Source organism: Ranitomeya imitator, chromosome 1 (genome assembly GCF_032444005.1).
Source record: "Ranitomeya imitator isolate aRanImi1 chromosome 1, aRanImi1.pri, whole genome shotgun sequence".
In the NCBI taxonomy this organism is placed as follows: Eukaryota; Metazoa; Chordata; class Amphibia; order Anura; family Dendrobatidae; genus Ranitomeya; species Ranitomeya imitator.
In genome coordinates this window covers 528,934,014-528,946,179 of record NC_091282.1, presented here as the reverse complement: position 1 = coordinate 528,946,179, position 12,166 = coordinate 528,934,014, and the positions used below count along the sequence as shown (strand labels likewise).

Here is a 12,166-nt window from a genome sequence, read left to right as displayed (position 1 = left end):
TGAAATGTATGTGGAGCCTGGAAAACCTCTTTAAATCCATACACTATTCATAAACTGAAACATTATACAATCCCATATCATGGTAGATATTATAGTGTATCAGTATGGAGTTTTATCTTAAAGGGAACCTGTCACCTGAATTTGGCGGGACCGGTTTTCGGTCATATGGGCGGGATTTTCAGGTGTGTGATTCACCCTTTCGTTACCCACTGGCTGCATGCTGGCCGCAATATTGGATTGAAGTTCATTCTCTGTCCTCCGTAGTACACGCCTGCACAAGGCAATCTTGCCTTGCGCACACGCAGTATGCTTTGCCCAACTGTGGGCAAAGCCAAAAAGTATTAGTGCGCATGCGCCGGCGCACTATGTCCCGGAAGTATTTCGCTGTGTTCTGGGACATAGTGCGCTGGCGCATGCGCACTAATGCTTTTCGGCTTTGCCCACAGTTGGGCAAAGCATCCTGCCTTGCGCAGGCGTGTACTACGGAGGACAGAGAATGAACTTCAATCCAATATTGCGGCCAGCATGCAGCCAGCGGGTAACGAAAGGGTGAATCAAACACCCGAAAATCCCGCCCATATGACCAAAAACCGGTCCCGCCAAATTTAGGTGACAGGTTCCCTTTAAAGGGGTTGTCTGGTCAAAACCGATAAGTCTGCAGTCACTGTGTGTGACTGCAGACTTATGAATCCCCCCAGCGCACGCACTGTGAGCTGTGGGGATTCTCCGGTTTCTGACCCGGAACCAAAGGATATGGATACAAGCTTATAGAAAGCAACTCCACGTTCACTGGCTGGGGGCTTGTATAACTCGTACATACCTACCGGTCCTAGGTCTGAAACCGGGAATCACCACAGCGCACAGTTCGTGAGCTGGGGGGATTCATAAGTCTGCAGTCACACAGTGTTTACAATGTTTGTAAACTGTGTAGAGCAAGGGGTCCAATACACAATGAGCTGCCGCACTAGGCAGTAAACATAGGGCGCCATAATAACTGCATACAGCATAGCTCTTGTAGTAGTAACAAAAACATCTGAATAAAGACAGTACAATTCTGGATTAGTTTCAAATTCATAATAATCTGCTGATTATTAAAGTGGTATCTCCATATTAGAAAGGTATAGCATATCTACAGGATCTACCATGAATACCTAGACTAGAGGAGTATGGGGATTTAGTCCACGACAGTTTCCATAAAGTTCTATGGAGAGGTGACATGGTAAAATAAATGGGAGTTCTGAAAAGACTCGCACTGTGCCTAGTTAGCTCTTTTTATAACTCCCATAAATTTAATTGAAGGAAGTTGCATGAAGTTGTGGCCAAACTTCAGTGTGTTTTAAAGGGAACCTAATAGGTCCCCTGACTGCCCCCGACTATTACTATAGTAATAGAATTCTCTAATCTGATAAGGTCTCTCTTCCCCTGTAGTACTATCTCAGACCCTCTTATTGCACATTTCTGGACATAATTGGTAATCATGCCCAGGGAGGTGTGATTGAAGGATCTGGGGAAGTGCCACAGCACAGGGGCTCATTCCCTGTCCCTATCACTAGGGGGTGCCCTAGGTTGCCCTACTCACTGGGATACTTCTGGAGGTGAAGATGCCGGGGCCTCCACCCTTGCCTTATCTCCTGAGTTAGCCCTCCGTCTGTTCTCTTCCCCCACCCAGGAGAGAGGGGCGCCACTATGCACCGCAGTACACCAACACAACAAACAAGGCAACACACACAAGGGTTAGCAGAAAACTCCAGGCTTACAAAATATTCACTCACATATAACAGAGGAATGCACCAGGGAGTGAAGGTAGGGGAATAAACCAAAATTGAGAAGAATAGGTAATTACCACACTTACAAACTAAACAGTCACAGATAACTTCCTCCAACTCTCCTTCTCATATGAACACATCTCCTTCCTGAAGTCATGTAGCAAATCCTTGCCCCGACAAGGACTTGCATCAGAGACCAGATTATAAAGGGAAAAGGAGTGGCTAACAGAGCTCAGCTGCGGGCACAGAGATTTCCAACATGGCCGATTAACCCCTGTTCTGCCAGAATGAATAAAAACCATTAAAATGAAGGAGAAGTGCTTCGTCTCAGTGCCGGAGGAGGAGCAATCAGATGCTGCGGTCTTCTGGCTCCACACTGTCGCAGTAACCCTGTGACAAGAAGTGCCCAACCTGTTTAGTTCTGCCTCACTAGAATATGGGACACTACAGGATAAAACTTCTTTCTTCAAACATTGCAGTGTTAGTAGGTTACATAAAACACCTTAAAAGAGAACATAAATCTGGAACCATACTGCTATAATAGTGACTGGGTACAGCCAGGGGGCTGTAAGGTGAGTGAGGTGGTTGGTAATACATGAATCACTAGACGACTGCTTTATCGACAAGTGATATGCCAGAGGTAGAAAAATGTTAAAAAAAACAACTGTCCTTGCTATTCCACAATTTGGCTGCATTGTGGATCGTTGACATGTAACACATGATATGATTAGACATGTAATGTGCAGTACAATTTATACATATATAAACTTGTTCTAGTTTTCTAATATATTTACACTTCTACTTTATTTGATAAATGTGTCATCTCTTGTTGGGCGGTACTCTATGATGCCGAATTTATTGCAGCATTTTAGTACTTTTTATAAGGACTCAGTTTTTATCGTACGCGTGCTATCTGTGTTTTCATGGATACAACTTGTACCTATGATATTTTGTGGGGGCGTTCACATGTCCAATTTATTTCCTTGAACCAATTGGTCCACACCAAAGCACGAACATTTGTCCAATATTGATCCGAGTTTGTGCTCAAACTCGCCAATGGAAATCTATGGATCTGTGAAAACTTTGGACAGTACTCAGATGCCATCCGTGTATTGTCCAATTTCATGACCTATTCAATAGGAGGAGCTTCAGAAACATTTTTTTTTTCATCCGGGAATAATTGAGGACATTCTAGTCAAACTCTGATGGTAAAATCTGACTCTGACCAAGCTGTGATTAAAAACACTGACGATACTCAGGCCACTTTTGACTGTCACTTTCAACAAAATATATGAAGTAACCGCAACGCACGGTGTTAGAAAGCAACCATGATAAATGCAGAGGACAGAACTGGTAGGAAATAGTCTATCACTTACTACTGGAACTGCTCTAGGTGCCGATACAACATGGGAATTCTAGAGAATAAATAATGGTCTACCTCCTGCTGTCAATTGCCCTGTTCATATATGACATCCTATTTTTATTTCTTGCCTCCGAGGCTTGGTTCGTTTGCTGACCTGAAATTCTTGGTCTGACTTTTGGCCATCTCTATGTAATCGTCAACGTTTGTTGTGCCTCTTCTCCAGACAATGGATGTCAGATGCGTTTATCATCATGTTATGTCTTTTCTTACAATGTCTGTCTCTGTAAATATCCTAAACACTAAGGATGCATTAAAGGGTTAGAGCACTGGACTGAGGCTCTTCTCGGTATGAATGAATGAAGACTGAAAATCAAGCTACTCTACTCCCATTTACACTGCCCTATCCATAACAATGTCTGTTCTGTCGCCCTGACAAAAGAAAACAGGATGGAGATGCCAATCGTGAGCGAAGACAAAGGATCACATCATATTTAGTGGCCCATCTGAACAAGTAGCCATAATTGATCGCATAGCCCACTAGATATCGGCCTCAGAAGTGCCGCGTCTTCCTATTGTTAAATATTCGTTGTTATATCTGACATATCTGCTAATTTCAGAATTCTCTACTTGTCCATGACTTTTGATGTTTCTTCTATTTCTTTTTAATTATTTCTAGATGAAGTTTACTAATCAATTCTGCAACAAATATAACATCACAAAAGAGACAAACAATTAAACATAACTTTTATTGCCAGGAAAAAATAAAATAAAAATCTTACACAATAAGTGAGACATAATTTCCATATTTAAAGAGTAAGTGAAAATATGAAATATCAGTTCAGAAAGCCGCAGGAGGCAGTGAAGGTGCCTCATTTGGGGTAGTAGTACCTTTGTTACCCAGTCAATCCTTTCCCATTTCAGAGAATAATGGGTTGACTAGGACTACCTAGAAAAGATTGATGCCAAACAGCATGTCACCACGTATCCCCTTGGATACATCATTTTATCCTCAGAGCATTTTGTAGCTAGTGACATTTTCGGAAAAATATGCATTCTATTAAACATTATACTACAGACTGCTCCTTCGAGCATCGGGGCCATGTCATGGAACACGCATCAGTGTCTTTAGCTAATATAACTTCAGAGTTCAGCTCAGCCCAGATTGTAGTCGTTTAGTTAAAGGGGTTATCTGGGACTAATTAATTTTTTTACTATTGGCCTAAGAACTAACAGGCAGGTAGTTGCTAACCTGCCAGCAATCCTTCGATTTCCACTGATGTCATGTTGCCTGAGCAGCTGCTTTTCTGCTGCTTTGCTCTGTTGATGAGGCGTGAATGCTGATGTCATGATTATTGACAGTCGGCTCCCCACTGCCTAACTGTGGGGAGCTGTCTGTCAATCAGCTTCACGCTAGCAGTCTTCTTATTGACAGAGGAGCCCAGAACAGCTGCTCTTAACATCGACCAGTAGAATCGCCGGCAGGAGCGGTCCGTGACCTCCCTGAGACAGCGCTGGATAGGACAAGCGGGTAGTTTGTAACTACCTGACTATTTGTTTTTGGGCTCATAGTAAAAAAAGCCCCTAAATCCCCATTCAAGGGAATCTGGCAGCAGGTTTTTGCTATTTAATCTGAGAGCAGCAAAATGTAGGGGGGTTGGAATGCCTGATTCCAAGGATGTGTCACTTACTAGGCTGCTTACTATAGTTATTATACAAACTGTGTTTTATAAAAAAGAGATTATCACTGCAGGCTAGTCCAACTAATATGTGTAACTCCACCATTGATTGGCAACTTGCTGATAATGCACAGTGTACACAGGAAGCTGCCAATCAGGGGTTATACACAGCTCAGCATTCTAACCACTGCTACATCTACAGCACGGAAAACAAGGATTCTATAAAAACTACACCTGGCAGCCCAGTAAGTGACAACAAAAACCTGCTGACAGTCTGATTTCCTTTAAGCTGCAGACACTGAATGTGATTTAAAGGACATAAATGGACTTAATGGTTTTGGTGATAAAAGGGCTCAGATAACTGCTAGGCCCTGCTGCAACGATGCACAATGTGACTTCAGTTCTTTCTCTACTCATTATCACTAGGGTTGAGCGAAACGGGTCGGCCAGATTCAGAAGTCGCCGACTTTTGGCAAAGTCGGGTTTCATGAAACCCGACCCCTGTGTGGGGTCGGCCATGAGGTCGGCGATCTTCTGATCTGGAATCGGAATTCCGATACCGAGTTCCGATATGTTTAAGATATCGGGAATCGGTATCAGAATTCATATTTAAGGGTAAAATAAAGAATAAAAATAAAAAAAAATATTGATATACTCACCCTCGGACGCGCCCTAGTTCTCGCCGGCAGCCTTCCTTCCTAAGAATGAGCGCCTGAAGGGCCTTCGATGACGGCCTTGTGATTGGTCGCGTGAGCGGTCACATGGGCGGTCACGCGACCAATCACAAGCCGCGACATCATCTAAGGTCCTTCAGGCGCTAATTCTTAGGAAGGAAGCGTCCGAGGGCGCGTCCGAGGGTGAGTATATTCCTAATAGGTATATACTCACCCTCGGACGCGCCCTGGTTCTAACCCGCAGCCTTCCTTCCTAAGAATCAGCGCCTGAAGGGCCTTAGATGATGTCGCGGCTTGTGATTGGTCGCGTGTCGCCCATGTGACCGCTCACGCGACCAATCACAAGCCGCGACGTCATCGAAGGTCCTTCAGGCGCTCATTCTTAGGAAGGAAGGCTGCCGGTGAGAACCAGGGCGCGTCCGAGGGTAAGTATATCAATATTTTTTATTTTGATTCTTTATTTTACACTTAAATATGGATCCCAGGGCCTTAAGGAGAGTTTCCTCTCCTTCAGACCCTGGAACCCATTAGAAACCCAATGCACTGCATTGGGTTTCGTGTTTCGGCCGACCCCGACCCCGACTTTTCTATAGGATCGGCCGATTTCACTCGACCCGACTTTTGAAAAAGTCGGGTTTCGTGAAACCCGACCCGATCCTATAAAAAGAAAAGTCGCTCAACCCTAATTATCACCTATTCCTCCTGGAAAGTAAAGGGAATCTATCAGCAGGTTTTTGCTTCCTCATCTGAAAGCAACCTGATATAGGCGAGGAAGCGGAATCCAACGATGTATCACTTAGATTACTGGGTGCAGCCGTTCTCACACAAGCAGTGCTTTTAGATTTAAAATGAAGCAGAGCTAAGAAAGCTAACCCCGCCCTCACCAGACTCTCCATGTACAATGTCCATAGACAGTAAGCTGCTTAGATGCCAGACTAGTCCAGCAATGTTAATCTCTTCATGATAATTCCTTCTCAGTTAGTAAAGGGTACGCACTTTCACAAGTGACACATCCCTGAATTCTGTGTTTCAGCCCCTATCTCCTGCTGTCTTCAGATTACATAGCAAAAACCTACTGACAGATTCCCTTTAAAAGTTTGCTTTTGGGCCCTTGCTCTTCTTGTTGTGCCCCTACTGTAGGTTGCTATGGAAATGTTATTATTCTGACACACAAAAAAATCTTTCATCAGCACAGATTCTCTTTTATTAGGTGATCTGATTGAGAACAACAGGGTGTAGTGGCCTCTTTATGTAGAATGCTCATAAACAGTCTAGACGTCATAAACATTTTTGGTAGCAGGCAAGAAACTAATAGTTTTTCAGAACACTGTGCTAATATGAAGATTTGGTTGTGCATGGAGAATGTTGGACCTCCAATTAGAATTTGACTGCAATATATAAACCGGTAACTTCAATATATGATTATTTTATTGGTGTAACACTGGTGTAGTAATGCAGCCATTTTACAGTCTGACCACTGAGCCATGAGATCCACCATGCTTCTACATCAAATGAACCCTTCACCTATGGTCATAAGATAACTGCACTTTTAGCAGAAAAAAAAGTATTTTGTCACTATATGTAACATCACTGAATATAGAGATACAGTTGTCTTAAAGGAGTTGTACCAAGAACAACATTTATCACCTATCCACAGAAAAGATGATAAATGGATGTAGGCTTGTGCAAATCCTTTGAATGCATTCTTACTTTGCAGCATTGTTTCTACACTTGCCTTTGCACAATACTGTAAGTTATAGATAGTAAGTGGATCAGTGGCTACCATGTTCACTAATGCATCATTTACATAGGGGACTTTAGACCTCCTATTCTTGGGATCGACGGGATCTCAGCAGTCAGACACCAAACAATCATACTTTTATCTTCTATCCTGTGTTTTGGGAGATAAATATTACTTATAGGACAACCCCTTTAAAGGAAATTTGTCAGCAGGTGTTTGCTATGTAACCTGAGAGCAGTGACCCTGAGTCCAGTGATGTCACTTAGTAGTCTGTGTGTTGTAATTTAAATGAAATCAATGTTTTATCAGCAGGAGATTATCACTGGAGGACTAGCTATCTTGTGGCATTTAGTCCTCCTGCTCTATGTAGCCACACCCCCATCACTGATTGGCAGCTTTCTGCTAATCGGTGATGTGGGCGGGGCTATACAGAGCTCAGCATTCAGAGAACTGCTAGATCTGCTGCAGAGGAAGCAGTGATTCTATCAAAATGACGGCTTAGTAATGAATGCATTGTTGGATCGAGGTCTCTGCTGCATTCTGATTACATAGCGACACCCCAGTGACAGATTTCCTATAAGGACTTATAACACTGTAATTAAATCTAAAAGTAGCATAATTCAAAGTTCGAATTCTGTGTTTAAAGGGAACCTGTCACCTGAATTTGGCGGGACCAGTTTTGGGTCATATGGGCGGAGTTTTTGGGTGTTTGATTCACCCTTTCCTTACCCGCTGGCTGCATGCTGGCCAAAATATTGGATTAAAGTTCATTCTCTGTCCTCCGTAGTACACGCCTGCGCAAGGCAAGATTGCCTTGCACAGGCGTGTACTACGGAGGACAAAGAATGAACTTCATTCCCATATTGCAGCCAGCATGCAGCCAGCGGGTAAGGAAAGGGTGAATCAAACACCCAAAAACTCCGCCCATATGACCCAAAACCAGTCCCGCCAAATTCAGGTGACAGGTTCCCTTTAAGGACTGCAATGGAGGAGGTGAGCAATGAATTGTCTCATCGGTATCGGGATTTATTCTCCAGAATCTCATTTATTACCGGCACAAATCTGAATTACCCGAGGGATGGCGGCAGTGTAGGATTCTATAGGTTTATGGACTATAAGGCACCATGTGCTTTTTTCTATGTATGACTCCGGTGCTACATTATGTTCCCCATCCTGCGTCGAGGCGACAATTGCATGTCACCAGAATCACCAGAATGTTACACGTCATGTGGCAATATTACGTGGCTTCTCATTTGAAATCATAAATGTAACCAATCACAGTTGACGTGTTATTTTCTATCAATGTGTCTGTCCGGTGTGCTCACATACAATAACATTGGGGTTAACTCTTAACACACCGTGCTTTTTATGTAATGACGTTATGGTATTAGTGCACGCACATTGCAATGTATGTTTGCCGATTAACCATCCACTTGCTTTATGTGTTGTAACATACACCTCCTTTCTTGTTTCTGTTTAAGCATTGTACGCCATGGAAATAAATGTGGAGAAAGACAGAAAGACAGGAGAGACCAAGATTCTCTCTACAGCTGCAATTGACCCAGAGGTGGTTCAACAGAGAGGAGTAAAGGTCTATGATGATGGTAACAAAGTAGTGTATGAGCTTCGCCATTCGGGTGCGGTGGTAGAAAATGGCATCCATAAGTTAAGTACAAGGGATGTAGATGAACTCATACACAAATCGGCACAATCAAACATAGTAGCGGGGCAAAGCACTTTACCTGAGAGAACACTAATCACTGAAGGAATCTCTAGTCACTTGAAGGAATTACATTTTAAAGAAGCAAAATTAGAAATGGTGCACAAGTCTATCAAAGGGCTTCCGTTAAAACATGGACAACAACAAGTAAGGAGTAGTGGTAATGATGTGGCTGACGCCACCTTAGAGCAACCAGTGACTATGATCTTCATGGGCTACCAGAATATTGATGATGACGACGAGACTAAAAAGGTGTTGGGCTATGATGACACCATGAAAGCTGAGCTTGTGCTCATTGATGAAGATGATGAGAAGTCATTGCGAGAGAAGACGGTCACTGATGTCTCCACCATGGATGGCAACGCTGCAGAACTGGTCTCCGGCAAGCTTCTCACCGAGACCACCGAGCCATCCTCTCCTGATGGAAAAGAGGAGAGTCTAGTCACAGAGCCAATAACAGGTACTGATAAGAAAGCACGCTGCAAATGCTGTGTTGTCATGTGATTATTCCTCTCCTTTTACTCTCAACAGCACCGACACTGCCAACTTTGTATCACCCACCTTTGTGTACGATGTACAATGCCGTGTACTGAGAGCGGATGGCTACAGCGCATTGAATTTGTTTAGCTAGTTATATATATATATATATATATATAGATATATATATATATATATATATATATATATACTGTGTGTGTATGTGTGATATATATACATATTATACATACACACACATACAACATGCTTTGTCAAATCTGACATTTGACGACTGATTTGCTGAATGAAGAGTTGTTCACTAGACTTATAGACACTATGAGAAATTATCACTTGTAGAAATTACTTAAAACCAAATCTATTCAATTATTTTAAAGGAAGGCGCAAAGTATAGCCTAATATATTGCTCTACGTGACACTTAAATAGATGTCTACATATATTCCTCATCAAAGTTCGTCATTTTTTTTAGGTTAAACAGATTTATAGCACTGATATTTTTGGACTTTTTTTTTCCAGTCTACAAACATTAGGAATTTTGCCTGGTTATTTTTTCTTGCCTTAAATGAAAGCAACCAGACTTGATGAAGCTTATCCTGGCATTTTGTGTTCCCGATGTGTCTTTGTTGTTACAGACCGCCAACCAATGCCTCGGTAGTCTAATCCTTCAGTCATAGGTTCGGTTCCTCCAGCTGCCCCCACTCGGACTGTGTGTGGGTTAGCAATAAGATGGGGACAGATATGGAAGAGAGTAACAAGTAACTGCAGGATAACAATACACATCAAGGTTTTGGTTATGGTCTTTAACCATGAAGACATTTAAGTATTTCTAAGAATTAGGGTATGTGCACACGTTCAGGTTTTTTCGTGATAAAACGCTATAAAAACGCATACATATGCATCCTATCATTTAGAATGCATTCTGCAATTTTTGTGCGCATGATGCGTTTTTTTCCATTAAAAAAACGCAGCGCGGTAAAAAAAGCAGCATGTTCATTAATTTTGCGGATTTTTCAAGTTTTCCCACTATTTAATGCACTGGGAAAAAAACGCAAAAAAACGCATAAAAAACGCAAAAAAAATGCATGCAGATTTCTGGCAGAAATGTCTGGTTTTGTCAGGAAATTTCTGCAAGAAATACTGACGTGTGCACATACCCTAAAGCATACAAATACTTTTTTCTATGAATCAAAATTATTTCATTTTTTTTTGAGCAATAAGAAATTTTGCAAAAGTGGACCTACCTTCTAATTGTAATATTTTATAATATTATTGAGCTGTACCCCAAGACAAATAAGAGACAACAGCAACGTGGTAAGAAACCACAGCTAGCTCACCAACCAAACCGCAGGTGCATGGAACTTCGTCTTGATGGGACGTGTTGTCTGGTAAAGAAAATGTGATAATGTTCCAGCTCCTTAAATATTCTTCATACTTTATTGATCCAACATAAAAAGTGATGCATAGGTAATAACTCCTCAGATGAATGTGAACCTCAGGGGTTAAAGCGACGCGTTTCGATCAGGAACAGATCTTTATCAAAGTACACCAAGACCCCTATACACAGTGAGTTAAAGGCTGGTGTGGCTGCCCATCTATTTAGTGTGATTTTTTTTTGGGGGGGGGAGAGAAAAATGATGGGATGTTTGAATTTAGATCCTTTTTGTATGAAGTAGCCTGAAGGAGAAGAGTCTAGTAGAGGATTACTTTCTTCTCCCCAAAAAAACACCAGAGTGCAGGTATATAGAGGAGATGGGAGACATAGCTACGGGCTAAACAAGTGTTCAGCTAACAGCTATTTCAGGTATATAAGACCCCCAAAACCACTTGGAGTATATTACAGTCCAGTACATGCACTGAAGCTTTGAACAGGAAATATAGATTTCCTTTCAGGAACAACTGTGTAGTGAAAGTAACTTTTCATTTTTTACTTTTTTTTATTATTATTATTATTATTTATTTATTATTATTATTATTATTTGCTTCATGTGCATAGAACAATGTCAAGTATTTTAATGGAGAAGAACAGATGTAGTCTAATTAAAGATTATTATATATATATATTTTTATGTTATCTATTATTTTTGAAATTGTGTTTTATTTGGCTTTGATTTTAATCCTAATTTGTGTTTATTTCTTTTTTTTTTTTTAATGATGCTATAGCTATATCGGTGCCTATGTATGGTGATGTTTGGTTAGTCATATCACAGAAGAACTTTTGATATTATTTTGAATGAGTTTACTATAGTGTACATGTTAAAAAAAAAATGCACAGGATATAATATAGCTGGCGCTCCCAGAATTGTCTTGGCAGTTTATGGATATAGATGAGATCTCAAATTTTCAAATGGTAAATGAAAGATGAATGCACATATCTGAAGCTGATAACAGACGTAAAACCCATGTCCATTCATTAGAATCTGATTACAAAAAACTTACTATAAATGTCAGTAAATGTTCTTGCAATTTTGTTTTATGTTATAAAGCACAGCGTACTCTTTAGTGACCTATGAAATCCTCTCTCTTCTGTGCTGCACAGTACACTTGTCCCTGACTAGGGTGGTCTTTGGTACCACTCACAGCAGAAAGGAGGTCTTAAAATATGTAGGAAGGAGATGGGCGTTACATGGTGCTGATTATTTGAAATTATCGCATGGTTTTGCAAATGAAATTCTTTTCACAATCTATATATAGGGCAATTTTTTTGAATTGTATAGTTTTTTAATTAGTAAG

At 41.3% G+C, this 12,166-nt stretch overlaps 1 protein-coding gene across 2 annotated transcripts in view; it reads left to right on the top strand.

Moving 5' to 3' along the window:
- Positions 1 to 9,578, top strand: part of LOC138677227 (paralemmin-1-like) — a 249,583-nt gene extending 240,005 nt beyond the window's left edge. For both annotated transcript variants that reach the window (XM_069767216.1, XM_069767224.1), the window contains exon 7: positions 8,702 to 9,578. In XM_069767216.1, coding sequence (XP_069623317.1) covers positions 8,702 to 9,444 — 743 coding nt within the window. In that variant the 3' untranslated portion in view covers positions 9,445 to 9,578. The remainder of the gene's footprint in view (positions 1 to 8,701) is intronic.
- Positions 9,579 to 12,166: the final 2,588 nt, after the last annotated feature.